General features: G+C 38.1%; 2 protein-coding genes across 4 annotated transcripts in view; both read left to right on the top strand.

Annotated features, from left to right (window-relative positions):
• Positions 1-5,247, top strand: part of LOC110047851 (solute carrier family 38 member 10-like) — a 32,232-nt gene extending 26,985 nt beyond the window's left edge. For all 3 annotated transcript variants that reach the window (XM_089289705.1, XM_020753596.2, XM_089289706.1), the window contains 2 exons: positions 3,028-3,498; positions 4,353-5,247. In XM_089289705.1, coding sequence (XP_089145831.1) covers positions 3,028-3,498; positions 4,353-4,367 — 486 coding nt within the window. In that variant the 3' untranslated portion in view covers positions 4,368-5,247. The remainder of the gene's footprint in view (positions 1-3,027; positions 3,499-4,352) is intronic.
• A 15,186-nt stretch (positions 5,248-20,433) lies between these two features.
• Positions 20,434-25,861, top strand: LOC110047766 (uncharacterized). The gene is made up of 3 exons (XM_020753515.2): positions 20,434-20,673; positions 21,136-22,185; positions 23,693-25,861. The coding sequence occupies exons 1-3, from the start codon at positions 20,601-20,603 to the stop codon at positions 24,511-24,513; spliced, it is 1,944 nt and encodes a 647-aa protein (XP_020609174.2). The 5' UTR covers positions 20,434-20,600; the 3' UTR covers positions 24,514-25,861.
• Positions 25,862-27,973: the final 2,112 nt, after the last annotated feature.

The raw sequence follows: 27,973 nt of genomic DNA, 5'->3' as shown, positions 1-27,973 counted from the left end.
CTACAAAAGCTGGAAATCAGCTTTTGTAGCATCACAGTTTTTCACTAATGAACATTTTCAACCTCCTGATTAAGTAACAGAACACCCAGATTGGTGGCCAAAGCTACATTTAGAGTAATTAAATTTAAACACTTTTCTTGAAGTACTTTAATCACATAGTAAGATGTTCTATCTCATCTACAAATAAAATGTAATATAAATTAATTATTTTTAATTAACAGTCTGTTGGTACATGCAGTTTATAAAATTGTAGGTGCTTTGGTAGCATATATAGGCGGAGGTTCCTATTTTAAATTCATGCACTGTAATGTTGATCATGAATCTTTATGGACTTACATGTAAGGTTCATCAACATTGTAGCAAAAACAATCAAATTAACTCATCTGTAGGCAAGTAAAGATCATAGCTGTAATACAGCCGCAGATTTTTTTAGACTAAAATTAATGATCATGAATGAACAGTTAAAATTGTCAGTATAATATCAAAAATACAATTCTTTATAACCTTGCTTTTTATATTTAGCATGTGGCTGAGTTAATGCAGAAAACCAACTGATAAGTTAACGGAAAGTTGCCTAAGAAATCAATAGAGTGTGGTTCTTTAGAAAGACTGCTCTATAGAAAAGCACTACTGAAACTGAAGCCATGCTTACGGTAGTCAGTTCTTGGTCTTGGAATCTAGAACTAATTTTTGTGAGACATCCCCGAGATCATTATAACCAAATCCCCTTACATTTAGTTCTTAATCTGGCAAAGTTTAACTGTTGATCTAATATACATGTATCATCGAGACCAGTTACTAAATTTTAAACCAAGATTAAGATGAATGTTTTCCGGCTTAACCCTGGGCTGGCAACCTGGGCTTCATAAAAACTTCATAAAATGGATGACACTGCAGATAGAACATTCAGATGATTGTAGATTACCTGTAGATGCCATCTTTAAACTTATAATATCACTGAATTATTTTGTTTAGTACAATAAATTGAGGAACTAAATTTTAATTTAGTTATGGCTAGTGTTTACAGTGCTGTGTGCTAGTTAATGTAGTGGAAAATAGTGAAGTACAGGAATAATAGTGAGGTAGTAACACAAAATATACTTATGTAACAAATACGACAATAAATGCTGCAACCAAAGGGTGTCTGTTGTGCACAATTTTTTTTATGAAATGATCTTCCAATTAAATTAGCAGTGCATGTGTGTTGTATTTGGTATAATCTGTGATGTCATTTTACTTTGTGGAGGATTTAAACCTTAGTTAGGTACTACTGGAATTCTGCTTTTCTATCCCTCAATTGGAGTAGAAATTCACATTTACACAGTAAGTGTTAAACTTGGGCTTTTGTGACATAATACACCTTCTAGTTGTTCTCTGTTACTGTTGTCATGGTAATATTAAGCCAGTAGGAGTAGGTAATGTTAAATCAGAATCTGAAGACACGAAACATTTTGTATTGTTCATAAATATAAATTAATTCATGAGTTTATTGTAATTTTATTCAAAACGGTATTAATATTTTTTTCATATGGAAATAACTAAAACAACGCTTTGGCCATCAATCTTTGTGTATTAGCAAATCCTTTTTTCTCTTTTCTATAATATTTATTAGGTTCTCGTTTCAGTCTTACAACCCTTGAAATCATTCCTGAAATGAACTAATACTATCAATGGCTTTTAACCACTATTGTCAATTAGTTTTATTAATTTTCTTTTCTACTTAGTACGAACGAAAGTTAATACAGCTAACGGAGTACTGTACTGTCTTGAAAGTATGGACAAAGTAGAGTCCCTACAAAAAAGTCCGAGGACTAATATTCTCTCAGTACGGTTCCAAACAAGCTGGGTTAATAAGAGATTTATTACATGACTGAAAATCTGTAGTGAATGAAAAAAAGTCCCACAAGTCATTGTAAACTTCTCAAAAGCACACAGTTCTGATTGACACCTGACTTAATGTGTACTCGTGTCTGAAAATGAAATGAAACATGGAAGGAAAAGAAAACTAATCTCTTACATGTATGTTACTGCAAAATAGCTGTCAAGAGTTGTCATGTAGGATGATCTGGGACAGTGCCCAGGCAATACTTAAAAAATATAGGAGTGGCAGTAATTTTAAATAGATATCCCACTGGTTTATTTTAGACATTGCCCCTCTAAACTAACGTAGTCGTGTTATAAAATTTATGTTCTTGTTCTTGTCATGTATTCTTCTGGCCTTCCAACCACCGAGCATTGTGACCTGCTTGAAAATCTGTAACACTTCAAGAATTGATGGGAAAAAAAATCAGTTATAAGTTTTCACCTCTGGAAGAACGTTGAAAGATAGAGAATAGGTTTGACAGTGATCGCTAGAACAAATATGATCTCATAAAAGAAACATATTTCCTGGCCAAATTTCACCATTGCTGAAATTTCAACGATAGTACAGGCCTAAGGAGATTCGTCAGAACTGTAGAAAACTAAAAAAAGTTTCGGAAAGCCTTTTACACTTCTCTAGCTGCCATAAAATCACGAAATGTCATCTTCACAAACCCACTATGATGGTCAATTTACCCTCAGCAACTTCAAATTGGTAAATAGCAAGGAGCCAGAGACTACTTTTGTAAACGGTTTTTTTCGGGGGGAAGCATGGGTCAGAAACCTCATGCCCCTTTTTGACTTGGAAATTGTTTATGCTTTTAAAGATTCCTGGCGTTTAGTCATGACAGAAGCTTTTCCTTTTGCTGCAATGGGTAGTACTGCAGGTTTCTAATTTTCCTGGACCCGCCCCAGATTTTGAACAGCTTGCAAATATATTAGTGGTATTTATTATAGGTTTCAATGACCAAAAGTGGACAGATCGAGCTACGTAAAACACTGTTGTTGTTGTTATTATTATTATTATTATTATCATTATTATTATTGTTGTTGTTGTTGTTGTTATTGGTATTGTTATTGTCATTATTATTATCATTATTTACTTTCTTTCTTTTTTTTCTTTTTCATTATATCAAGTAGTAACATGTCTTTAATCCATGCATCAAGGTACCAGGAGATGTTGCTGTCAAGGAAGCAGATTCCAAAGATTCTGCAAGTGATCTTTCTAATGAAGTCAAACCACGAGAAGACGATCAGGAGAGAAGCTTAGTTAAAAGGGAGCTGCAACTGTCATCAGACTATGTATCAGTTGAGAACAAACTGGGGATCTTAAGGAATGATAACGTTGATTCACACAATAGTGGCAATCAAACAAATTTACAAGACAAAGAAGTCAGCCGTCAAGTTAGCAAAGACCTTCCTGAGTCCAGAGAACATTCTTTTGACAAACAAACGAATTCAAATAACAGTAATCCTCTTCCGGATGAGAGTCCTAAGAAGGAGGAGAGCATTAAAATTAGAGACCTCAAATCAAATGTAAGAGAAAGTGTGCGGCAAACTAGTTCTCTATCATCAAGATCCATGAAAAGCTTTCTTTCAAAGCAAAAATCAAAGCGTTCAAGGAGAAGCAGACTGCAGGTAAGTGAACATTTGCTTTGTCAAGTCCTATTAAAATTAATACAAGGTATCAAGAACGGTTGGTGGGATTTTTTTTAACAAATTTCTTTATTTTGTGTAGCAGCCAGGAAGCTTTTCCTTGTTATTGATTGAAGTAGCTCCGTGTCAAATTACAATTTAGATCACTTTTTCTGGCATTTCTGCATGAGGAAACTAAAACCATGTCCACATGCATCACTGTAGCCTGCGAACGCAGACGTATTTCCGGTTGTCGCTTGTCTCCGCCGAAAATAACGTCTGCGAACCCGAGCCAGGAAACGATTTCTGTGTCGTAATGACTTTTGCTTCTCCTTGACCAATCAGATTCCATGATAGAATGAAACTCGAGTGCTCCTCGCAGCGAATACCTCGCGCAGTAGTTCTGGGGCTGCTTGAGCCAAACTGTGATTGGCTTAAAATTCCTACGTCACAGAAATCGTTTCCTAGCTCGGGTTCGCAGACGTTATTTTCGGCGGAGACAAGCGACAGCCGGAAATACGTCAGCGTTCGCAGGCTAGCATCACTGCTAATGTCTGTTGTCGCAGTCAGTTAGAAATGTGTATGAAGCGCTAGAATTTTGTTATTGCATCCTCAATGACTGAATGTCAATTCAATTTTGGCAAAACGTGAAAGGAAGGTTGTTTAGGTTTGGTTCTCACAAGGAAATGTCTTGAATTTAGTTTGAATAAAACTCAATTTTTTTTAAGATATTACATTTAATACAGTGCTTATTAGCGTGATTTCGTTAGCATATGGGAAATCCTAGTAAAACAAAACATTACGTGGCGGCCATTTATGAATTTAGGTGTATTGATATGTTTTTCTGTGCTTTGTAGGGAGAGGCGAAATAGTAAAGAGCAATAGCTGCGAAGACTGAAGGGATGGATGAACGGGACAACTCTGCCACAGAACAAACATAAAGCTCGTTTCCCGAGCACTATTCTGATAAATGGGAATTCATCAAAAGGGAAGCCGTTATTATTCATACATATTTTGCTCACCGTTAGGCCAAAGAAACATACCTTTAAAGAAATATCACAATTTGATGACAGTAAAGTAAAAGATAAACCTACCTTTTAAAGGTCGAGTATTGTGTTAAGACAACAATCAGGCTCTTTGTTATGTCCTCGGTGACAGTACAATGACTGCGGGCAGTCATATAGTCTTCATTTTCACTGGCAGGTTGTAATGACAGTATAAACATTTGTGGTTGGTGGTACACTGGTGAAGTATTTGCGTGTGTCTTCTTCTATGTCAAAGTTACTAGGCCAACGGTTCCTTGGCATAGAACTTCAACAAATGTCCAAATTGTTTCATAGAGTTCTGACACAGTTTCAGCTCAAGCGAACACTGAATAATGTTTCAGTATTTTGCTAGTTACTGCTTCTTCACAGATAGGGCCACGGGGCGGAGGGAGGGTCAGTTCCTGGACATCGGAGGATATTATTTATTGGTGCTATAACTTGTATTGTGACTGTCACATAATACTTTTATGTTGTTTTACTTAATTAATGTTAGAGATCTGAGTAAGGTTTGAAGGAATGTTTCGACAGAATTTATTATCTAAATAATCTGTCAGTTTCTTGCATCGGTTTGTCATATAAGTTCATCGACCATTTGTGCATTTCATTTCAATTCAATCCATTTCACTGTATTCGTTGTGCTTTAAAAGCTACGTGTAAACAGAACTAGCTCCAGTTATTATTTTTAAGAATAAAGGTATCAACGAAAGTGTTCTCGTATGCGATGTCAATTTTTCAATAAATTAATTCTTATTGTATTCTAAGCCACCCAAGCCATTTCCCCTCCACAATACAAATGTTCGTTTGCTCATTGTTTCCTAAGTGAGCCAATTGGTTTATATTTTCTGTTCTCCACCTTATATGCAACAAAAAAGGTTTAAGATACTCTTTGCTATCTTCTGAATTTCTTACCTCAATAAAACTTTGCAATTGGGAAAACTATTTGAATAACTGCTTAGTTTATCTTTTGAATTCCCAAAGGTGATAAAATCTTGTTGTTCCTGGTCGTCTGACTAGAAATTACACTAATGCTACAATTCTAAAGGACGAGTTCTGCTTTGGACGTTACGGGAGACCGTGCATTCTTTACAAGAAATGAGAGGGGCACAGGCATGCCAAAATATACAATCTCGTTCCAACTGACCACTATTAAGTACTTAAAATGTCCCGTTCACACTTTGAAAACGGGATTTTCATTCTGAAAACGAATCACATGTTTTCCTTCCACACTAGGCCAGAGAAATTGTAAAATGCAACAGTTTCTTTTGGTCACGTGGTTGACATGTTTTAAAACACATGTGGCATTGGGACGAGAATGAAACGCATTGGTGCGCCCTAGAGCATGCGCGTAGTAAGGTTTTAATTGAACCCACGTAGCTACTGCTTGTTGCCGCCGTTTTCAAATTTTTTCCGTCCATGTATTCAGTGCACCTGACTTATCAAATTCTTCCCGATTAGTGTATGTAGACAATAGGCCTCGCCATAGTGGGGCGAACGAAAAACTGCACTCATGGACAAAAGTCTTAGAACAAATTTGCTCTTTTAGTGCTTTTGTGCACTCGCCAGACGCGAATACTACTTCACCTGCCTAACCTCGCCCCCCATCCCTCATACAATGTTGAAAACTACTTCCTGCAATTTCTTCTGATTTTCAACATTGTGTTGGGCGGGGAGGGGAACAGTAACGCGTTTTCAAAAGGAAAGCAGCGTTTTCTTCAAACTTCAGTAGTAAAACACAAATAATTCGTTAAATTACCGCCATAAGTGTCCCAAGGACTTTTGCCCACGATTGTAGGGGAGAAGTGCGGCGAGAGAAAAAGAAAGAAGGCCTGTGGGAAAACGTAACTAAATGTCGTTCCGCCCACTTATAGTCCGCATACTGGGACCCGTAACATGACCGCCGGCTTGTGGTTTTCAGTTTTCAGCAGATGAACCTGTCAACATTGACCAATCAGAGGGTATACCAGGTCCTGGTATACCGGAACGACCTTTTGTTAAGTTTGCCCACAGAAGTTCTTTTGCTTTCTCTCGCCGCGCTTCTCCCCTATTTTTTCGCTCGCCGTTTATCGCGCTGCGCCCCAACTAACTGAACACCTGCAAGAGGCTAGGATCAGTTCGCCTACGCTTATATGTCAGTTCGCCAACGTCAAAATGGTTCGTTTTACCCTTTCCAATCTCTCTCTTTCTCGCCATGTCGATGATGCGCTTTTTGATCAATGGCCGATCGTATTTGTAAGAGTTTGAAAACCATCCACAGCTTTTTACTCTAAAGTATGAACCGCCTGTAAAACCTTTTCATTAAACATTTGCCAAGAGCGAATATGTTTGTTTGATTACGTATGCGCGTAGATGTGTTGTTCGTTACGTTCACTTGTTGCATAGGCTCGATTTCTGCGGAGTGCGGGCTTGTTTCCCGAACAGCGGCTGGAAATCGAGCCCACTTGTTGCAATTAGCGGTTTTTGAGACCTGTCCTCAGCAACAAAGTTAGCCTCCCACGCAACGCGTGACGAGCACTACGAGTGTCTGCGTTGGAGGCTACAACAAAGTCAAACAAAGTTCGTATAGTGTGATCGTCCGGGTGAGGGTATTTCTGAAAAGAACTGTTGTTGGTGACTGACGTTTCGACAACCTGAGCGGAAGTCATCTTCAGAGTCAAGTGAATAGTGGTTGTCAGTCGATGATGTTATAAGTCTGGTCCGTTCAACGTTATTGGTCAGTTTAGCCATGATGGTATTGGCTGAAAGACTCGTGTAAAGTTTGTCATCAGTCATTGGTCGGTTTCGATCTGTCTATTGTTAATTAAATTAGTCGGTTTTTAGGTCCGTCTATTGTTAGTCAAATTAAGTTGGTCTGTTAGAAGTCCGTTTGTCGGTTTCGTTTTCGTCTTGGATAAGTCGTTTGTAAGTCATTTTATATGTTTTGATTTTCAAAAGACGTTTCTGTAGCAGAGATGTTTTTTGCACTCTAAGCCCTTTTTGTTCCGCTGGGCTTTCGTTTGCTTTGTGCTCGTTTGGCTGTTCATTATTTTGCCGTTTATTCGGTTTTAGGGAGTTTAAAGGGCAAACCGCAACGGCAACGAGTACAATGGCTGTGTAAGCTCATTTCTTTGCCGTTCCTTATAAAACATACGTGAAATAGCCACATTCTGCACATTCGAGAAAACGTGAACTACGACGGCCAACGGCCGATCTGTTTGTTCGGTTACGTTGTGTTTGGGCGTTTGTTTGCTTTACACTCGTTTGTCTACTTAGTTCAGTTGTCTTTGTGCATTTAAACTCCTACTAGGTCCTATTAAAGTTTCACAATGTGTTAAAACATAGCCGAAGAGCCGAAGCTCCTGTGCTTGTACTTAAAATATCAAAGAAGACACCCACAAAGCGTTGGAGGTTTTCCTTCGCTTTGCAACGGAACGGATTGACCTGTTGAACGTTCATTTCTCATTTTACACATCAATATTTTGGAAATCGTGGCTCACGGTTACTAAGGAAATCACAATTCACGAGAAACTTGTACCAATACCCTGTACCACATCTAGCCTGCCGGTAGACTGACATTTGGGGAACGCACATGCGAGAGGGGATGTCTTGGCGCCTCTTCAACAGAATGAAGAATATAAAAGCACAGACCCATGCCAGCCTCCTTCAGGTACACTAAGAATTTTACCGGCACTGGAAAGACTGTATATGGTAACAAATTTAAGTGGAGTCCAATTCAGTCCGTATTGTCTGTAATAGTATACATTCAAAAATTTCAGTATGCTGATTTGGCTCATAGCGCGTCAATTTATTCTCTTTCAAAGACGATTTTTGATAATGTTACCAGGTTTGACATCTTTTAGACACTTTTTTATATAAATCCTTTGCTGCTCGCACTTCAATTGGCTAAAAAAAAAATAGGCCGTGCTGAAAACCAACGAGATTCGAGTATTGTGGTGCAGCTATCATGATTAGATCCAAAATGTTAGATCAAGCCCACAAAGTACCCAAGGCTGTTATTTCAGTCAGCTCCTCGCGTGGGGCATGCCTGCTTCTCTCGGCTCCACGCAGACCTCACTGACACGATTATAATAGTTAAGCAGTGAATGTGACACAAAGAGGCCTTAAAAGCTGTTTATTCTGATTAATATAACCCAACAGGCGAAATGTAAGGTTCAATTGTTGGGAGTTCTAGCTATTACGTTAAGTCTGCTGAACGTGGAAACCTAAAATAAAGTGTACAGCTATTTCCGCTGAATATACAAAGCATTCTTCTAAAAAAGGGAAATTTATTACTCTTTGGGATACCAATGCCAAGAATAGGACACGAGATGAAAGAAAGAAGACTCCGTAAAACAGTCAGAGTTTCAACTCTGTACCAAAGGGAGACAGTTGTTTCCATAAATAGTCAAAAATAGAACATCAGACTGGTGTACAGCTATCTGGCACTAAGGTGGACAGTTCGTCACCTATTATTCACCTGTCGTCGATCTAATAAATAAATAAATAAATAAATAAATAAATAAATAAGAATAAAAAAATACGAATTTTGTTCCACGCAATGATCTTTGCGATTGTCAACATGTCACCGAAATGTACAAGTACACGTTCATCAAAATTACTAACCGGAGTGATATTGAGGCTAACCGGAGCGCTATTTAGACACACCGCGTGGAGTGCAGACTTTCACTCCGATTAGCCTGAAAGACCCTGTTTACGGTGTTAGCACTCGATATTATGGAAATAACACGATTTATTATATAGGCACGAGTGTGTACTGGAAAATACACCACTCGTAAAATTCATATGAAACCACATCCGGGACTCGAGTGGCGTATTTTCCATATCCTCACTAGTGAAGATATCGATGATTTCACTGATATCAAGTTTGTCTCTTAAGGACGGCGCTTACTAAATACAAAGGTTTTTGGGCCAGATTAGGACCACGCGGAAAAAATAGATCTTTACAAGGGCTATTGAAATCCACAAAGAAAAACATAGGCACGCAAGGCGTGCAAGAGTTATTTTTTTCTGTGAAGTTTTGGAGATAGAAGCATTCATGGTACAGTAATGATTTGGTTAATTTGACAAGTTTTTTTGGTTGCGATGTTACATCGGTCATGGTAAGATAGCTAAATAGTAAGCCATAAAATGTTTGACTGAACAAACTACAGTAATCTGACACGTCTCCAGATTAATGTAGATACCATCTTATTTTCTAACAGGCAATTTGATTCGTTCTTTGATACAACCCGCACTGTGATTGGTGTGACACGCGCACATGCATAACTCCCTCACTGACCGATCACATAACCCTTCCAACCCCCAAGAGGAATTTTTGCTCAAAAATACTCAAGTTAATTTAGAGACTTTTTCGCATTTTATACAAGTCGTAAGTTTACCCTTTTACACAACACAACACAACTTCACCGAAAATAGAAAGAAAGAGAAAAAAAACCTCTGACACGTTGAAATTCTGATTTAATTAAATGCACTTTAACTTGGTGCCACGCAGTCTTCAAAGAACATTTGAACAGTTTTCATACTTTTTACCTTTAAAAATATCGGACTGAAATGAATGTCATCAAATAAAACTATTAAACTGCTACTGCAAAGACGTAAAAACCGTCCAGAAATGAAACCTTCTTTTTTGTTTAATATCCTGGAAACAATAGCCGATAACTTGTCAGCTCTAACTGAATTTACTACCATATAAAAAACAAAAGTGTTAAGTTACCATTTGTTACTAAAGATAGCAAACATCTCGTGGGAAAGAGTGGTGACGATTCGTCCGCTCTAATTGAATTTACTCCCTTGTGAAAAACAAGAGTGTCAAATTACCCTTTGTAACTAAAAAACAAAAATGTCTCGTTATATTTGCATGCAACAAGAACAAAACAATTGTTACCCGCACTTACTATTGTAAACGTTAGAACTGTTTCAAATCTAAAGTCTCGTCCCCTATAAAACATGTCCTAAGAACTAGACGCGACGATTCGTGACCTCTAATTGAATTTACTCCTTGTGAAAAACAAAAGTATCAAGTTACCTTTGTAACTAAAAATGAAAATATCTCGTTGCATTTGCATGCTACTAACTCACGAACTGTTTCAAACCTCAAGGCTCATCTCGTTCATTTAACTAAAATCCTCAGCCTGACCCACAGAAAATGTCGAGGTAAACCCAGTATATGAATACTTCCTCCTCTTTTATAGAAGAATAAATATGGCCGTTCTGAACTCTATCGGGATCAAATCTTCTCACATACCAGTTACCTTGACAACAAGAAATTTGATTGGCTGTTTATAGTAGATCCAATCTGATTGGTGTGACATACATATATCTCTCACTCACTCACTCACTCACTCACTCATTCACTCACTCACTCACTCATTCACTCACTCACTCACTCACTCACTCACCCATTGACCCGTCCATAACATACCCGACCCGCCGACTAAGAGGTATTTTTTTTACAAAAAAATAACTCAAAAATGCAACGAGATATTTTTATTTTTAGCAACAAAGGTAACTTGATACTTTTGTTTTTTAAAAGGAGTAAATTCAATTAGAGGTCACGAATCGTCGCTTCTAGTTCTTAGGACATGTTTTAGAGGAGACGAGACTATTCAGATTTGAAACAGTTCTAAAGTTTACAATAGTAAGTACAGGTGACGACTGTTTTGTTCTTGTTGCATGCAAATATAACGAGATATTTTTATTTTTTAGTTACAAAGGGTAATTTGACACTCCTGTTTTTCACAAGGGAGTAAATTCAATTAGAGCTGACGAATCGTCACCACTCTTTCCCACGAGATTTTTGCTATCTTTAGTTACAAATGTAACTTAACACTTTTGTTTTTCATATGGGAGTAAATTCAATTAGAGCTGACAAGTTATCGGCTATTGTTCTCAGGATATTAAACAAAAAAAGCTTTCATTTCTGGACGGTTTTTACGTCTCTGCAGTAGCAGTTTATTTTTATTTGATGGGCTTCTTTTCAGTCCGATATTTTTAAAGGTAAAAAGTATCAAAACTGCTCAAATGTTCTTTGAAGACTGCGTGGCACCAAGTTAAAGTGCAATTTAATTAAATCAGACTTTCAATATGTCAGAGAGGTTTTTTTCTCTTTCTTTAAATTTTCGGTGAAGTAGTGTTGTTGTGTTGTGTTGTGTAAAAAGGGTAAACTTACGACTTGTATAAAATGCGAAAAGGTCTCTTAACTTGAGTATTTGTGAGCAAATATTCCTCTTGGAGGTTGGAAGGGCTATGTGATCGGTGAGTGAGGGAGTTATGCATGTGCACGTGTCACACCAATCACAGTGTGGGTTTATCAAAGAACGGATCAAAGAAAAAAATAAGATGGTATTTACATTAATCTGGAGACGTGTTAGATTACTGTAGTTTGTTCAGTCAAACTTCTTACGGCTTACTATTTAGCTATCTTACCATTACCGATGTAACATCGTATGTACATCATAAATTCCCAGTTTCTTTCTTGCTGTACACCGCAACCAAAATAACTTGTCGAATTAAACAAATCATTACTGTAAACAGCTCCATGAATGCTCCTATCTCCGAGACTTCACAAAAAAATAACTCTTGCACGCCTTGCTTGCCTATGTTTATTTTAAGTTACAAAGGTAACTTGATTCTTTTGTTTTTCACAAGGAGTAAATTCAATTAGAGGTCACGAATCGTCGCTTCTAGTTCTTAGGACATGTTTTAGAGGAGACGAGACTATTCAGATTTGAAACAGTTCTAAAGTTTACAATAGTAAGTGCAGGTGACGATTGTTTTGTTCTTGTTGCATGCAAATATAACGAGATATTTTTATTTTTTAGTTACAAAGGGTAATTTGACACTCTTGTTTTTCACAAGGGAGTAAATTCAATTAGAGCTGACGAATCGTCACCACTCTTTCCCACGAGATTTTTGCTATCTTTAGTTACAAATGTAACTTAACACTTTTGTTTTTCATATGGGAGTAAATTCAATTAGGGCTGACAAGTTATCGGCTATTGTTCTCAGGATATTAAACAAAAAAAGCTTTCATTTCTGGACGGTTTTTACGTCTCTGCAGTAGCAGTTTATTTTTATTTGATGGGCTTCTTTTCAGTCCGATATTTTTAAAGGTAAAAAGTATCAAAACTGCTCAAATGTTCTTTGAAGACTGCGTGGCACCAAGTTAAAGTGCAATTTAACAAGAAGATCTGTTAGATCTTATAACCGCGCTTTTAAAATTTAACTGTTTTCTTAGTACTACAGTCGCAACGCAGTGTATATTCCAAAGCAATCTTTGATGATTCATTGATTACTGTAGACATCACAGCACTTGATCAACACAAACTCTATTATCGCACCATCAGTCGTAGCCGTTGTGACATCTCCGATGACGTAATAGTCTTAATCTGGAACTTTCTTCGGGATATGTATGGGCATGAAGATACGAACACTATTACAAACCGCTTTCTTTCTTTAAAGTCACGATTAAATTTAACTGTTTTTTTCCCTTGAGTTAAGGGTTAGCAAAGAAGTCACACGAGTCACATAATTCAAGAATTGCGTTATCTACGGCTATCTTTAGTACGGTGGTTATTTCCCTATCAATGACGTAATCTTCGCACGTTCTGACACGTTCTTTGCTTGGTTTGCAAATATTTAATTTTGCTTCCGATCTATGAACTTGCTGCGATGAAACAGTCAAAGGATTTACTTCATTTGCCTAAAACCGCAAGAAATACTGGCAAAATTACAAATAAATTAATGACCGTCGCTTCTGCCGAAATAAACTTGCAAAGTAAACACGATCGTATTTGTCACGTAGCGAAAGTGAAAGCTGCAACGTCAGCGCATTCCATGGCTGACGTAATACCTTTTTTCACCGTATTTATTATTCCCTTTAAATCCAACGCTTTGATAAAAAAAAAAAAGAAAATATATTTTACCCACAAAAAAGAAAACAATATCCGTAAAATTGTCCGTGTATTTATGTTTTAACAGCTTCTGGCGGAAAAACATCACACGTTCCGTGACTCAAAGTTTGGCCGAGCGGAGGTCTGCGTCTGGTCACCGACAAAAAAAAAAATAACAAGAAGATCTGTTAGATCTTATAACCGCGCTTTTAAAATTTAACTGTTTTCTTAGCACTACAGTCGCAACGCAGTGCATATTCCAAAGCAATCTTTGATGATTCATTGATTACTGTAGACATCACAGCACTTGATCAACACAAACTCTATTATCGCACCATCAGTCGTAGCCGTTGTGACATCTCCGATGACGTAATAGTCTTAATCTGGAACTTTCTTCGGGATATGTATGGGCATGAAGATACGAACACTATTACAAACCGCTTTCTTTCTTTAAAGTCACGATTAAATTTAATTGTTTTTTCCCTTGAGTTAAGGGTTAGCAAAGAAGTCACACGAGTCACATAATTCAAGAATTGCGTTATCTACGGCTATCTTTAGTACGGTGGTTATTTCCCTACCAATGACGTAATCTTTGCACGTTCTGACACGTTCTTTGCTTGGCTTGCAAATATTTAATTTTCCTCCGATCTATGAACTGGCTGTGATGAAGCAGTCAAAGGATTTACTTCATTTGCGTAAAACCACAAGAAATACTCACAAAATAACAAATAAATTAATGACCGTCGCTTCTGCCGAAATAAACTTGCAAAGTAAACACGATCGTATTTGTCACGTAGCGAAAGTGAAAGCTGCAACGTCAGCGCATTCCATGGCTGACGTAATACCTTTTTTCACCGTATTTATTATTCCTTTTAAATCCAACGCTTTGATAAAACGAAAAGAAAATATATTTTACCCACAAAAAAGAAAACAATATCCGTAAAATTGTCCGTGTATTTATGTTTTAACAGCTTCTGGCGGAAAAAAATCACATGTTGCGTGACTCAAATTTTGGCCGAGGGGAGGTCTGCGTCTGGTCACCGACAAAAAAAAAAAAAATAAACCACGGGTAAACCTAGAACCGCGCTCGGCCCATGGCCGCGCGGTTAATAAACCACGGGTAAACCTAGAACCGCGCTCGGCCCATGGACGCGCGGTTAATTAAATCAAACTTTCAATATGTCAGAGACGTTTTTTTTCTCTCTCTATTTTCGGCAAAGTAGTTTTGTTGTGTTGTGTAAAAAGCGTAAACTTACGACTCGTATAAAATGCGAAAAGGTCTCTTAACTTGAGTATTTGTGAGCAAAAATTCCTCTTGGGGGTTGGAAGGGTTATGTGATCGGTGAGTGAGTTATGCATGTGCGGGTGTCACACAAATCAAAGTGTGGGTTGTATCAAAGAACGAGTCAAAGAAAATAAATAAGATGGTATCTACATTAATCTGGAGACGTGTCAGATTACTGTAGTCAAACATTTTATGGCTTACTATTTAGCTATCTTACCATTACCGATGTAACATCGTATGTACATCATAAATTCCCAGTTTCTTTCTTGCTTTACATCGCAACGAAAACAACTTGTCAAATTAACCAAATCATTATTATAACTTACAGTAATGATTTGGGTAATTTGACATGAATGCTCCTATTTCCGAGACTTCACAAAAAAAAAAACTCTTGCACGCCTTGCGTGCCTATGTTTCACGGTAGTTTCTACAAACATTCAGTTTGTCTATGTGAAAAAAGAAAATTGCGCGGTGGCTTGAAGATATGAATTTCATTTTCTCGTGTAATATCCTTTATTTATATAAAAGCAACAGTCTTACATAATACAAAATATACTGAGCAAAAATCGCTCAAATTGTACCACTTAGAAACACAACGTAGCGATAGAAAGGAGATATTATTTAGTGAACTCTATTTTGAGATTTTGACGTTACTTATCGGCAGAAAGTCTCAGCCCTAAATTCCATGCAAACTCTTACATTTTCAAAAATATTGTGCGTCGATTATCTATGATGAAAACATGTAAATTGTTACTCTTTGTAGTCAGCAACTTTCAACTGTGAACCGGATGGTACTGATGTATAATCAAGTATTTCGGAGTGTCCGTTAAACTTAAAATATCCGGAAATTTTCTGTCCTTTTAACAGGAATGGAAACCACAGAATATCATCTTGCCACATGTTATCAAATGGGACATCTGAGATTGGAAACCATCTAGGGATCATGTCTGAAAGATAAAAATGACCAAAGGTTATAAAAATATTTAATGATTTATAAGGTTAATGCAAATGCGAATAGGTTAGCAACTTTGTCAGTATAGTACCAGTCAAAAGTACAGTTAACTTTAGTTGCCTGTTTGATTGATAATTCGTTCTTTCCCAGGCAATATTTGAAAGATCATATTTCCGAAAAAGGTAGCTAAATTTGTTTTTTAAGCTATCAAAAGTTAAACCATTTTCAAACATTTGCATTTTGTAGGTTTAATTGATTCATTGGACAAGAACAGATTCTCATGAGACAACTGTCTGAAAATACGTCTAAATGGGAGTTCTATCTAAATTACGTATAGTATAAATAAATGCCACAAATGAATGATTTGGGTATATTTGTTAACGAAAAGAATGTGCCATTTTACCAGTAAGTTAAAGGATGATACACAAAAGGCTAAATTATAATACTATATTTAGGGAACCTTTGAGGTAAGCAGGTTAAAAATATTTCTCAGGAATTTTACATTTTTATTTGATTTTTGATCATAATACATCTAAAAAAAACAAGTTATTAGAAAGCAATACACATGTACTTGTATTGCAGCACACTGCAGCTATCATCTGTATCCCAAACTCAAATAATTATAGTAATCAGAGAAAATTGTAAAGGTCTGTCAAAGATTTGACTAGAAAGTCTCTTAATATGTAGATTTAGGTCAGCCTAAAAGCGTAACTCCTGGGCCGGGTTGTTCAGAGCCCGATTAAGCTAACCCAAGAAAAGATAGAATTTTAATTTGAGTTTTCTAACTTTGCGGTGAGGTTTTCTGAATGCCTTGACATCGTATTTTAAATGTCAAAAAAATCATGTCGTTTAGTTTCACCAAAGTTACCATCAAATTGACATGCAATCCATGCATCTTTGAAATATTATGTTACAAATAACTTGTTTTCTACAGCATATCTGCACAGAATTCTATGTTCAATTTGTCAGTTGAAAGCTAAGTCATGAATGTAGATTCTTAAGGTTACAGTATACCTTTTGGGGTGTCTCGCGCGCAAGCGATGTAGCGCGTGCAGTTTAAGCTATAGATACCTAAACCCCTATATCAAATTAAAGCTTATGGAGCTGGCTATCAAACTATACCAAGAATTTTGAAAGAAAATGAATTGTCGAATTTTTCACGACCCCTAAATGCGAGCGCCCGAATCACCTTTCAAAAGCTACAAGTCAAAGCGAATTTCGTTTTTCGCCAATTCAATTTTTTCCTCGGTTTCAGGGCCCAAAGCGCTCAAAAAACGTGTCTGCGTTTTGGCATATTCAATTGCAGTAAAAAGTTACAGAACATTTTCGAAATAGGATTAAAAAAATGTGGAGTGATCGTACAAAAATCGCTCTCGAAGAAAAAGTATTTCGTAATTAACAATTCCCAGACACGCTTTTGTAGTTTATATGTTAAACTAGCCACTGTCCAAATTTAAGAGCAATTGAACAAATTCCCTTTGAGTTATAACTCTTTAAAGTGTCTGCTTCAAGTGAAAAAAGTTATTCGAGAAAACAGCGCTAAGAAAACGCCCATAAACGCCTTCAACTGGGTTCTCAGATAACTAGGCCAATCAGTGCAGGGAAAGTTTACTACCGTTAACCTCCTGGTGAAATTTACGCGCGAATCTCTAAAAAACTCTTGTGTTTCGCAATGCGCTCAAGGAGCCGAAGGCAGAGAGATAATTTTTCTGTAGCTCGGTTTTTCTTGAAGCTGGTCTGGCAAAATGGGGAAGACTAAAAAGGATACGAACGTTAGAGTGGCTGAGCGAAGGAAACAAACAAAAGAAAGCGCCGAGAGCAACTGCGTGTGGGCAACTGTGCATGGATAATATTTCAAATGGTCACAATGAGTCCGACGATTCGTCGATATCGGACTCATCAGAAGTCTCTGTCAGCATCCCTGTTATTGCTGTCAGGTTCCGAAATTTTTACAGAACCTTTCTTTTCTCTTACCACGAATATTTGCCCGCCTTATACGATAACTATAGCTTCACCCGCGTGGCGAACTTTCGCTTCTTCACTCATTGATGTATTTTCATTCGTTCTTCGCTGTTTTCGCTTTTTCGAACCGGTCCATGGTTTAAACGTGGTCTATGTTTACTTATGACTTAATAGAGACACGCCTAATACCAAAAATGCTGGGTAGTCAGAACAACAATGCTGATCAACTGAGTAGTCAATTCGTGACATCCATATAGGTAATTCCCGCGAAAATCGTCTCGGTTGATTGCATTCGCGCCATAGGGCTGTCAATCAAGAGGTAAACTTTTACTTCCGCTGAAAACGTAAAACCGCCATTTCTCCGCCAATATTTAACCTTTTTCAAAAATTTTTTTCAGAAATTAGAGATTATTCTTCGACCACTATTTTGACCCAAAAATCCAAATTTGAAGAAAATTGCCGACCCGAAGGTATACTGTAACCTTAAGAAAATTATGATTTGGTGGTCAAGATGCACTACGTACTGGCCAGGGTACATTCACTACAGAATTTCCACTTGTCGACACCATCTTGAATTTCACACATGAACTGATGAAATCGTGGATTGATGTTTTCAAACGCTAGATCAAAAGCTCGTACATGCGCAATGCATTATAGTGTCCCTTTAAAAGGTGCCAAGGTCATTTTTGAGCCTTCGGTTTCTACGTTAGCTTCCTCATGAAGCATAATTTTGCCACGTTTATATCCTTTAAGACCTTTAAGAGGGAAGTTATGGACATTAGAAATCAGAAGGATTTGTATGCGAAAAAGATGCTTTGCCACGCTGTCACCCTCGAGTGGTTTTCCAGACAAATCCCTCTAATTCTGCAGGGTTTCGAGCTGTCATAAAATCTTTGCCTTTCGGTTTAAGAGCCTAGAATTTTCCATCCTTCGTCATATTTTACCCCTCTTACTATGTCAAATAGTTATATCTGTTATATGCATGGCAGCTCCCTTTTCTAGTGATTTCTGGAGGGCAAAGCTTCCTCGCTTCCATACAAAACCTTCTAATTTTTGCAACATTCAAATCATCATTAGATCTGAACCTTACAGAGCATATTTTGGTCTAAAAACTGGTGTTCTAGCTATTTCAAGCATGCTCTTTCCAGTTCTAATAGCTAATGCACCTATCAATGTTAAGCTGCTGGGAGGGGAGGCCGGGCATAGGCGGGGTTTTGACATAACAAGTCTGCCCGTGATTGGGACTTTTGATCATTCACCGGGTCCCGGGAGTCGGAACTTTTGACTTCAACCATTAGTAGACTGAGCCCTACCGACGCTATCTTGGATATCCGCAATATCTGCCATCTTGGATGACCGAGAATGACTGGAAACAAACTGTACAGAACTGGAAGAAAACAATGTTCCAGATCGCTGGCTGTGCATGAGATGCTCAGAAGTTTGGTGTTGAACTGAACATTGATGCAGACATTCTGTAAACAAGGCCTTTTTTACAGATCTCAGTTTTTCCTTCGTTAAAGGTTAACTCCATTGCTAAACATCATTGATTTGTATTTTGAAAGTTGTGTATGGAAACAAATTTCCGAATCCTACATAACGTAAGACTGTTTTTAATTTAAGCTCAAATGAATTGAAATTATGAAACATTTTACAGGATGGTATTCTGTATTCACCTTAATACATTCATTGAATTTGCAATGTATGTTGTTTCTAAGCAGGGTTACAATTTTAGTACTAAAACGAAATTGAATTATTGAACTTCATCTTTATGAGCCTACCATGTGCAGTGTATTTTTATGAATTGGTGAATAAATCTAAGATCTTGAGTCCTCTTATGGGGCTTTTTGAATATCTCTCTACTACAGATAGAGGTTAATATTTTATTTCCATCGTTTCTGTTTAAAATGTAAGTAATTGAAATGTCACAATGGTGTAGGACATTAGTCGTGATATGAATTTCCATGTTTTCAGTCTTGTTTAGTCGTATAAGTTTAGGCAGTCGTCACAATTTTAATATAAATTAGGTGACATTTCTATATTAAACAGACGTTGCACTTTGAAGTTGTTGCTTTGTAGCCTTTTATTTACAACCTTTTGATGTTTAATTCTTTTTTTGACAGACCTATACCTTTTTCTAGATAGAGATGGAGAATTTGCATTCTTTTGAACAACACTAATATCCCTGGGATGGGGAATTTGCACTCTTTTGACCAAAGTTAATTTCCCTGGGGTCGGGCATTTGAACTGAAAAGATGATCGGAGTTCAAATCCCCCGCCTTTGTCCGGCCTCCCACTCCCCCAGCGGCTTAACATTGATATGTGCATAACAGTTTAGAAATTATCGGTCACGTGACAACTGTTGCAAAAGGCCTATGGTTTTCTGTTGCTATGGTAAACTATTATGCCATGAAGATGACTGCAGCTTGATCACTTATTGTAACATCACCTGAAAAGAGTGGAAGTATTGATCCGTCGAAGTGTAAAGTACTTAAGACCAAAAAATGCCAGAAACTTTGCGATGAACCCTCGCCAGCGGATCGTGTCTCACTTGAATTTTGAACATTTTTATGACACCAGTTCTGTTTTATAATTCAAAAATACGCTATCTAAACTTAAGCTTAATAAGCTCAAGCTTAATTAATGTTGACCTCTTAACAGATTCCAAAATGGTTTCATATGTCGGAGTTCACTTTCCCGCCAAAGCCATTCCACACCCAACACTAAATCCTCTCTTTTCCAATCCAAGAAGAATATGTTCATCACTTCGGATAAAAACCGAGGTGCATATAAACTTATTTCTAATGTTTTTGCGATCGATCTTGCATAGTAAAACGAGCGCCTACCGAGCCATTATATGAGTCATTATATGAGTATTATACCACCTAGTTATCGTTCACCGCTGGTCAGAACGAGCTAAGTCTCTGAGGAAAAAGAGCCACGAGGTCAGCCACGAGGGGACCAGGAGGGCACTCATGAGGGATCTCGAGGTGGATAAAAATCTTGGAAAAGGCCCACCATTTGCGTTTGAAATAATGGCTTCGCAAGGTATGGTTAGGTAGTAAGATTTATCATTACAACATTTTTATAACTGTTTTATAAGATGAAGTTGGCAAATCTCTCGATATTGGGTAATTTAGTCGATAATTTAGCCTCTAGGCTGCGCCTGTTAGCCCTCAACCAGAAGTGTGGTTAGCGAAAAACAAATTTCCATAGGAGCAAAATGAAAAAAAAAAATGTTTGTAAAACAGGGTGAAGAGATTAGGTGTTCAAGGAGCATTATGTGTACAGTATACAAGACTTTGAGGCACTCATACATAAGGCCTGTTAAGCACTGAACATTAATTAGGTATTTGACTCCTGATCCAAGAGTGCTAAGTTGTTTTGTCTAGTCATACTTACTTTCTGTTATGTAAAGGGGAGGATCTGGATATGAAACATGCCTAGCATTACAAACATTTTCTGTCATACTTATTACTCACATGATCATCATGATCTTTAATTTTACAGATTATTTGACTGACTTGCCAAGTTCTTTTACACAAATCGGAGAGACAGCCTCCAGCTGCTACACATATGTTTATTCCACTGAGAAAACTTCATTTCCTGGGAACAAGAACACGCCTAACACTGTTAATGGTTTTTACTCCAGCAATTCACTTGTACCTGTACAACAGAGTGGTCCTGTTTGCGTTGTCCCTAACAAGGGCCTTGGTTTAGTTTTAAACAATGGCAAAAATCTTTCTAATAAAAGTAGTGGATGCCCACTGGTGTTATACACATGTAATGTGACTAAAACTGAAACAGAACTCTCAACTCCAGTGAGTAAAAATATTAAGCTCCCTCAAGGCACATACAACAAAAGCAAAGATGTACTTGTAGGTGGCACAGTCCTTGAAAGGTCTTCTGAACTTCCTTTCTCTGGTGCTCAATGTTTCTACAACAAAGATTTAGATTCTACAGATTACCTGGTTACAAAAGTGCCAAGCACTGTCACTGTCTCCTCTTCTCATCAAAATAATGGAAACCAGTCGTTGACCCATTATACAGGTGCATCTGTTCCAGCTCATATACAGCCAGTGATTTATTCTGATGGTTCCAGTGAAAAGACTGTCTTGACGCTTGCCAATTTAATGAAAACGATGCCAGATGTAAAATATATCGTTCAAGGAAAGTCTTTCCAACAAGCGGCTTACATGTACATGTATGTGGGAAAAAATAATATGAACGCTACAAGCCTTCATCCTCCTAACTCCTCAAGCTTTGGTGTCCTTTCCAGCCATGGTCCTAAGCTTGTGAACAGTGAAGCATGTGGTCAGTTGCCGGTCAATGACATTGGTTACAAATGCCCTATGTGCTCTGTTAGATTCAATTCAGATAGTGATCGCAGTCTGCACATTCATAAGATGCATGGTAAGAAATGCCCTTATTGTACAGAAGTGTTCAGCTCTACCTCAGGGCGATGTTATAGAAGTCTATTGAAGCATGTTGTTTTGTGTCACAAAGACAAAGATCCTTGTAGCGTGGCCCACAAGTCCACCATAGAAAGTGCATTGCGAGGTAAGGAGTGTGATTTTGTGCTGGATGTTCATAGAATACTGAATGTTTTAATCTCAGTTAGATAATAATGCATGGTTGTACCTCATCTATCTCCTCCCACCTCCTGGGCATACCCATTGAAATTTGTACTGACGCAGTGCTGGAAATAATTTTTAAAACAAAGCAGGACATGATTTTGAATGTTAAAATTGCTCTCAAAAACAGGCCAAATCAAGAAAGACTTGCTACATTTCTCCGTGTCGTAAAGCCACAATTTTGTGTTAGAGAACTTAAGCAAACCAGGATAACAATGGCAACGCGAACGCCACCAAACAGAAGGTTTCATGAACTTAGAACAATAGCGGCGCATGTGTGTTATATTGTCTTGGTATATTTCTTTGCCATTCTCTGCTCAACAACAAAGCGAAATGGCTAAGTGCTGCGTATTTTGGAGAACGCGAACACCGGTGGCTAATTTGTCGTATTTTCATTTGGAATTGAACACTGGCGTTATTTAGCTTGACCAAGTTGTGAGACCAATAGACGCTCTGAACAGATCTAGACAATTGCAAAATTCAAAGGTAAAATATAAACTTATTTTTTTAAGGCGTTGCCCTCAGGGTCACTGTCATCATTGCTTAAGTTCTCTATTCATAGTGCCAGTTTCTCCAGGATCAAGTTCATGGAACTTGTGCCCATCCATCTATCAATCTCCATCGATCATGGACCCAGATATATTCGATGAAAGTAAAATCTAGGCCATCTTTCTCAGTGAATTTGCATTCTTCCAACAAATGAAATGTTGCCACGAGCATGGGACAAAGAAAAAATCTGAGGTCAAATCCATAGCCCTTTGTATAAGTGGCGCCGATATGTCAGGGACAATACTTATACATTGTAAGCCTCACATTCATCTGAAAAATCCTTTGCCTGGAAACATAAGTACAGGGCTAAGAATGTATAAAGTATTCTTATTCAAATTTTTGTGCCATTTAATGTTATGCCAAGGGTCTATGACCTCCCAGATACCGATTGGGCGCTCTAACCACTGAGCTACAGAGATGCTCTTCGTGAGCTAGGCCATTTTACTAGGTTCGTATGTGACACATGTCCTGCAGCTACTGACAATGTTAGGATCAGCAGTGTAGAAATGTCATGTGTGTGATGAATGCAAATTTACCATCTTTCATTTATCACACATGACGCTTTTGACATTGCTGATTTTTTTTTTCTTTGTCCCATGCTCATGGAACATTTCATCTTGATTATGTTTCTTGTTATTTACACACAAATGGGACAAGGCATTAATTATATTTGTTTCGTGGCTGATTAAACTTATAATGACCATGAAGTTACAGTCTCCATCCCTGATAATGGCTTTTTAGGTTGAAAAATTTACCATTTAGGTCAGACGATTTTTTTTTGAGGAACCCTAATCCTACACACAGTAGAAATTATCCTGACTATTCAACCTTTACTATTGTGTACAGAGTGAGTACAGACTAATATTTAGATTATTTATTTTCAGGTGCAAGTCCAGGTTACTTTCGCTGTTGCCATTGTGTTGAAGAGTTTGATTCACTGAGAGGCTGTTTGGAGCACAGGGTTTACAGCCATATGGTGACAGAGTGTTGGATTTGCCAAAAGACGTTTTCTAATGTGCAGAAAATGCGTATTCATCTAAAAACTCACACTGGTGAAAAACCGTACGTGTGTAAATTTTGCTCCAGATCTTTTTCTAACTCGACTTTATTGGGACGTCACGTTAGAATGCATACCGGTAACGTTTTACATTGTGAACAATGCTCTTTTACCACTGTGAGTAAATTCCAATTAGAAATTCACGTCAACAAACATACAGGTGTAAAACCATACAAATGCAGGTACTGCTCCATGGCATATGCTGATCCATCTCGCCACAAAATTCATGAACGATCTCACACTGGTGAGAAGCCATATGCTTGTGATCAGTGTGATAAAGCATTTGTTGATAAATACAGCCTTGTGAGGCATATCCGCACACACACTGGAGAGAAGCCTTACAAATGCAGTTACTGCAGTAAAGCCTTTGCCCAGGGATGTCAGCTGCAGTTCCATGAGAGGACACACACTGGAGAGAAACCCTACGAGTGTTCACAGTGTCAAAAGAAATTCAGCCGCCGGCAGGAACTGAACAAACACATGGTGACTCACGAGAAAACAAAACAGAACACTGGAACTAAGAGGAAAATGATTGACAACGATTCTGACTCAGATGACTCAGATTGTGATTATGCAGATGAAATGAAAAGTGTCAGGGAAGAAGACAGAGCTGAAAGACTGGCAAGTTTAAGAAGTGCACACAATTAGCCCCAAGAAACGTTGATATATTCACGTATTGGAATGAAATGAGTAACACTGTCATATCCATGTGAGCATGTGATATGTTCATGTTCACTCTGTTCACAACGAAAACTGGACGGTCCCTTTACAGACCCAAGAATACTTGGCGTACAACTGTAATCTTCATTATATAAACATGTTAAATGTTATTATTATATAATTTTTCAAAGTGGCAATTGTGTTAGAAGGTAAATCGACCTTCTGTTTATTTTCATGTGTCTTTCCAAAAGAGTGCAAACATGGCGTGAAATGCAGAAATTTAGAAATGTTTGTTTGGGAATGATGGCGATCTGAAATTTCTGTCGCGGACACTCGTGGAATATTCAGTGTGGCAGCAGACAGTAAAACATGGAACTGATCGACTTCAGTTGAGGGATTCTAATGCTGATTTCCTGAACGTAGTGTAGTCGTTTACGTTCCTGACTTTGACATAGTGTATCGGACATATACACGGACAACTGAATTTACAACCATCCGTACATCGTATTTTTTCAGGAAAATCTGTTGCAAAGTGTCAGATGTTTACAGATAACATGAATATTTCAGCAGTCAAATTTGCTAGAAATTGCAATACAAGTACTATGTTTGTCACATGTTTTTCACACCATGTTTGCACCTGTGGCCTTCATCAACATGACGTTCTCCTTGGATTAAGTAAGCAAGCTCAGCTAACTGACTACCTAAGAAAAAAATATCCTTGTTCATTAGTCTTTTAAAATAATTTGTTTAAGCCTGCAAATGTTCCGGTAAGAAACCAAATTTGAAAGAAGGATTCTATTCCAATGCCAAATGAAGAAATTTTCTCTCCTTTTTTAGACTATTTCAGGTCATTTGTAGTTTAGGAAGACCTCGGAAGGGGTCATAGCAGAATATATTGTTAGAACTGAAATTACCTCTCAAGTAATTATTAATTAATTTATTTATTTTTATATATATATATATTTATTTATTTATCTGTGTATTTACTTATTTATTCAATATAAATAGTTTAGCTGCGCTGTTTATGTACTTGTATCTATAATTGGGCATGTTACACAGGGCAAATCTTAACCATTGTGAATGCCAGATGTGAATGATTGAAACATTGTCAGAATTCACAGGCCCATAACATTGTTACGATGAAGATTGTTTTTGAAGCTGGACACTTTTCTAAGCCATAACACAAGTCACCGTGACATGTCTTGACAATCGTAAGTCTACACGAATGAGCACATTTGTATCCCGCTGTAACAAAGTAATTTGAATTAAGAATTTTTAGGTTGTAAATTAAACTAGTCTTAGAAAGTGTTCCCAATTAAAAGTCGTAACCACTAAATACAGTCATTTTAGTATTATTTTTTCTTTTTTGGGCGGGGGGGGGGGGGGGGGGGAGTCAAATCGTCCGTTTTTTGGACCAAGAAAAGATGAAGGTTAAGAGAGTTCTCCGCTATATAGGTCATTCCTCTAGTTATTTTTAGACATTGTAGACGTTGTGACGACGAACGATGCGTGAAACTTTTCTTGGAGAATGAAAATGCCTAGTTGTCGACCTTTGTAAACTCGCGTCCCTAGTTAGGATTGGCGACTTGTAGACCCCCCGGAATATGATCTAAAGATACCTTGAGATTGATTACGTTGGGAATTCGTTCAGAAGACGTGAATTTCCACTGATTAAAAGTGAATTACGTTTAATGGCATAGCTTTTTCCCTACTATTTCGGTCCAGAGGTATCCAAGGCATAAAACTGCCGGAAAGAAATTATCTTGTTCGTTCCATTTTAAAGTCAACGTTCCGATTTTATCCCCAGCTGACCTGATGAAGTTGGTCTTTGTCATTCCTTGTGCATGCTCTCAGTTCTGAGCAGGCTGTTCATCCAGCCATGTTTTCGCTCCGGTCCATTTGACTTATCAACGCTTTGAGTTCATATCCAGTCAGGAACAAAGTGGTCTGCAGTATCATCAATTACACAGTTATGGCAATGCTAGAAAATTAAAAGAAAATGAAGGCGTACACAGGCCTAAAATGCTTCATGTAGAAGACTAGTAGGATCTAGTAGACCAATAGATCGGCTTGATTAACGGTTTCATACAGAAACTGAAAAAATCCCTTTGACATCATTTTGGACCTGCTGGTCTATCTATTTCCATAGCCTTTACCCTTAGCTCGCATCAGACGACAACAACAATTAACACTTTATTTGCCCTCAAAAAGGAAAAAGAAACAAATTATTTTACAAACTTAGATCTGATTACTAAAATATGATAAAGAGTTAACCTTGTTGGCCGGGTCTGGGCTTGTACCAGTCGCTATCTACCCAGTTCACGCGAGTGCGTAAGGTCTGGTGCTGGAGACTTTCTGGGAAGAAGCGTCTTCTTCAGAACTTCCCTCGCGTCGCTTATCTAATATGATCGGTTGAGGCCACCTGACAGAATCCTTCCATGGTCTAGCATCCCATCCAGGGGGGAGTAACGATACTCCAAGCTGCTTCAAGCTTCAGAAACCGGAGATAAGAACCGAGAACTACGAGCCGGTTGGACCTAAGAGGCTTTACCTGTTCTATTTACCTGTAAATGATGTAAATCACACGGACGGCGGCCTTCATCAGTTGACAATTTCAGAAAATTGCATAGATGTCTGTTTAGTCCACCGGGAATATTCTTTAGTTTCGTAGGATGGCGTTCAGTCCTGGTGTATACTGTGACTCAGTCACTTTCTTGCAAGGTTGCAAAAAGGAAAAAAACAACAACAATAAACAAAACAAACGATAACCTAGGGTGTCTCATCTTCTCGCCCTCCCGGAGCTCAACATGCGGAGCTAGAGCGCGAGAAAGGATTGGACAAACATCTGTTCCTCTACGCAACGGATGGAGGTGGGGTGTGGCTAGAATGCAAAGGGACAAGGCACCAGTGGAGTGGCCCCGAGGCGAAAGAGGGGACCCGTCTGGGGGATCGATACTTGGACGGTTGCTATAGAAACCGACGCCACAGCGAGGCCCTTTGCAAAGTCACACTGGCCGAAGTCAGTGGAGAAGGGAAAACGGGAAACGGGGAGGGGACTGGGGGAATGAAAGGGGAGTTTGGGAACTACTAACAAACAACTTTGCACAGCGCAAACTGCAAAAGGCACGCGTCAGCATGACAACGGCACGCGAAGGCAGGGCTACGCCAGGCCGAGGCTCAGGCTGCGCCTTCCATACATTAGCTTCTGTCAGTCAAAAATTGACACTCAAAAACAAAGGGGGGAATTAAACACAAATATAAAAAACGAAAATAACACAACATAACATATTGGTGGTTAGTCAGGTTAGTGCCTCTGAGCTGCAGGCTTTTCAGAATTAAATTCATTCCCCAACTCCGTCAGTAGTGGTAGGTAAAATTGTGCTCTACTAGATACCTTATTACATGAAATTTTCGCGACACGTTTATTTAGCGATTTTGAGGTGCGCAT

The sequence above is a fragment of the Orbicella faveolata genome, unplaced genomic scaffold (genome assembly GCF_042242905.1).
Source record: "Orbicella faveolata isolate gen_17 unplaced genomic scaffold, um_ofav_v1 contig_2, whole genome shotgun sequence".
Classification (NCBI taxonomy): domain Eukaryota; kingdom Metazoa; phylum Cnidaria; class Anthozoa; order Scleractinia; family Merulinidae; genus Orbicella; species Orbicella faveolata.
Note: the sequence above shows the minus strand (reverse complement) of the source record. Positions and strands in the feature narration are given on the sequence as shown.

Coding starts and splice junctions, on each gene's coding strand:
- LOC110047766 (XM_020753515.2), top strand. CDS start 20,601: ATGAGGGATCTCGAGGTGGATAAAAATCTTGGAAAAGGCCCACCATTT. Junction 20,674..21,135: donor TGAAATAATGGCTTCGCAAG/GTATGGTTAGGT, acceptor TTAATTTTACAG/ATTATTTGACTGACTTGCCA. Junction 22,186..23,692: donor CATAGAAAGTGCATTGCGAG/GTAAGGAGTGTG, acceptor ATTTATTTTCAG/GTGCAAGTCCAGGTTACTTT.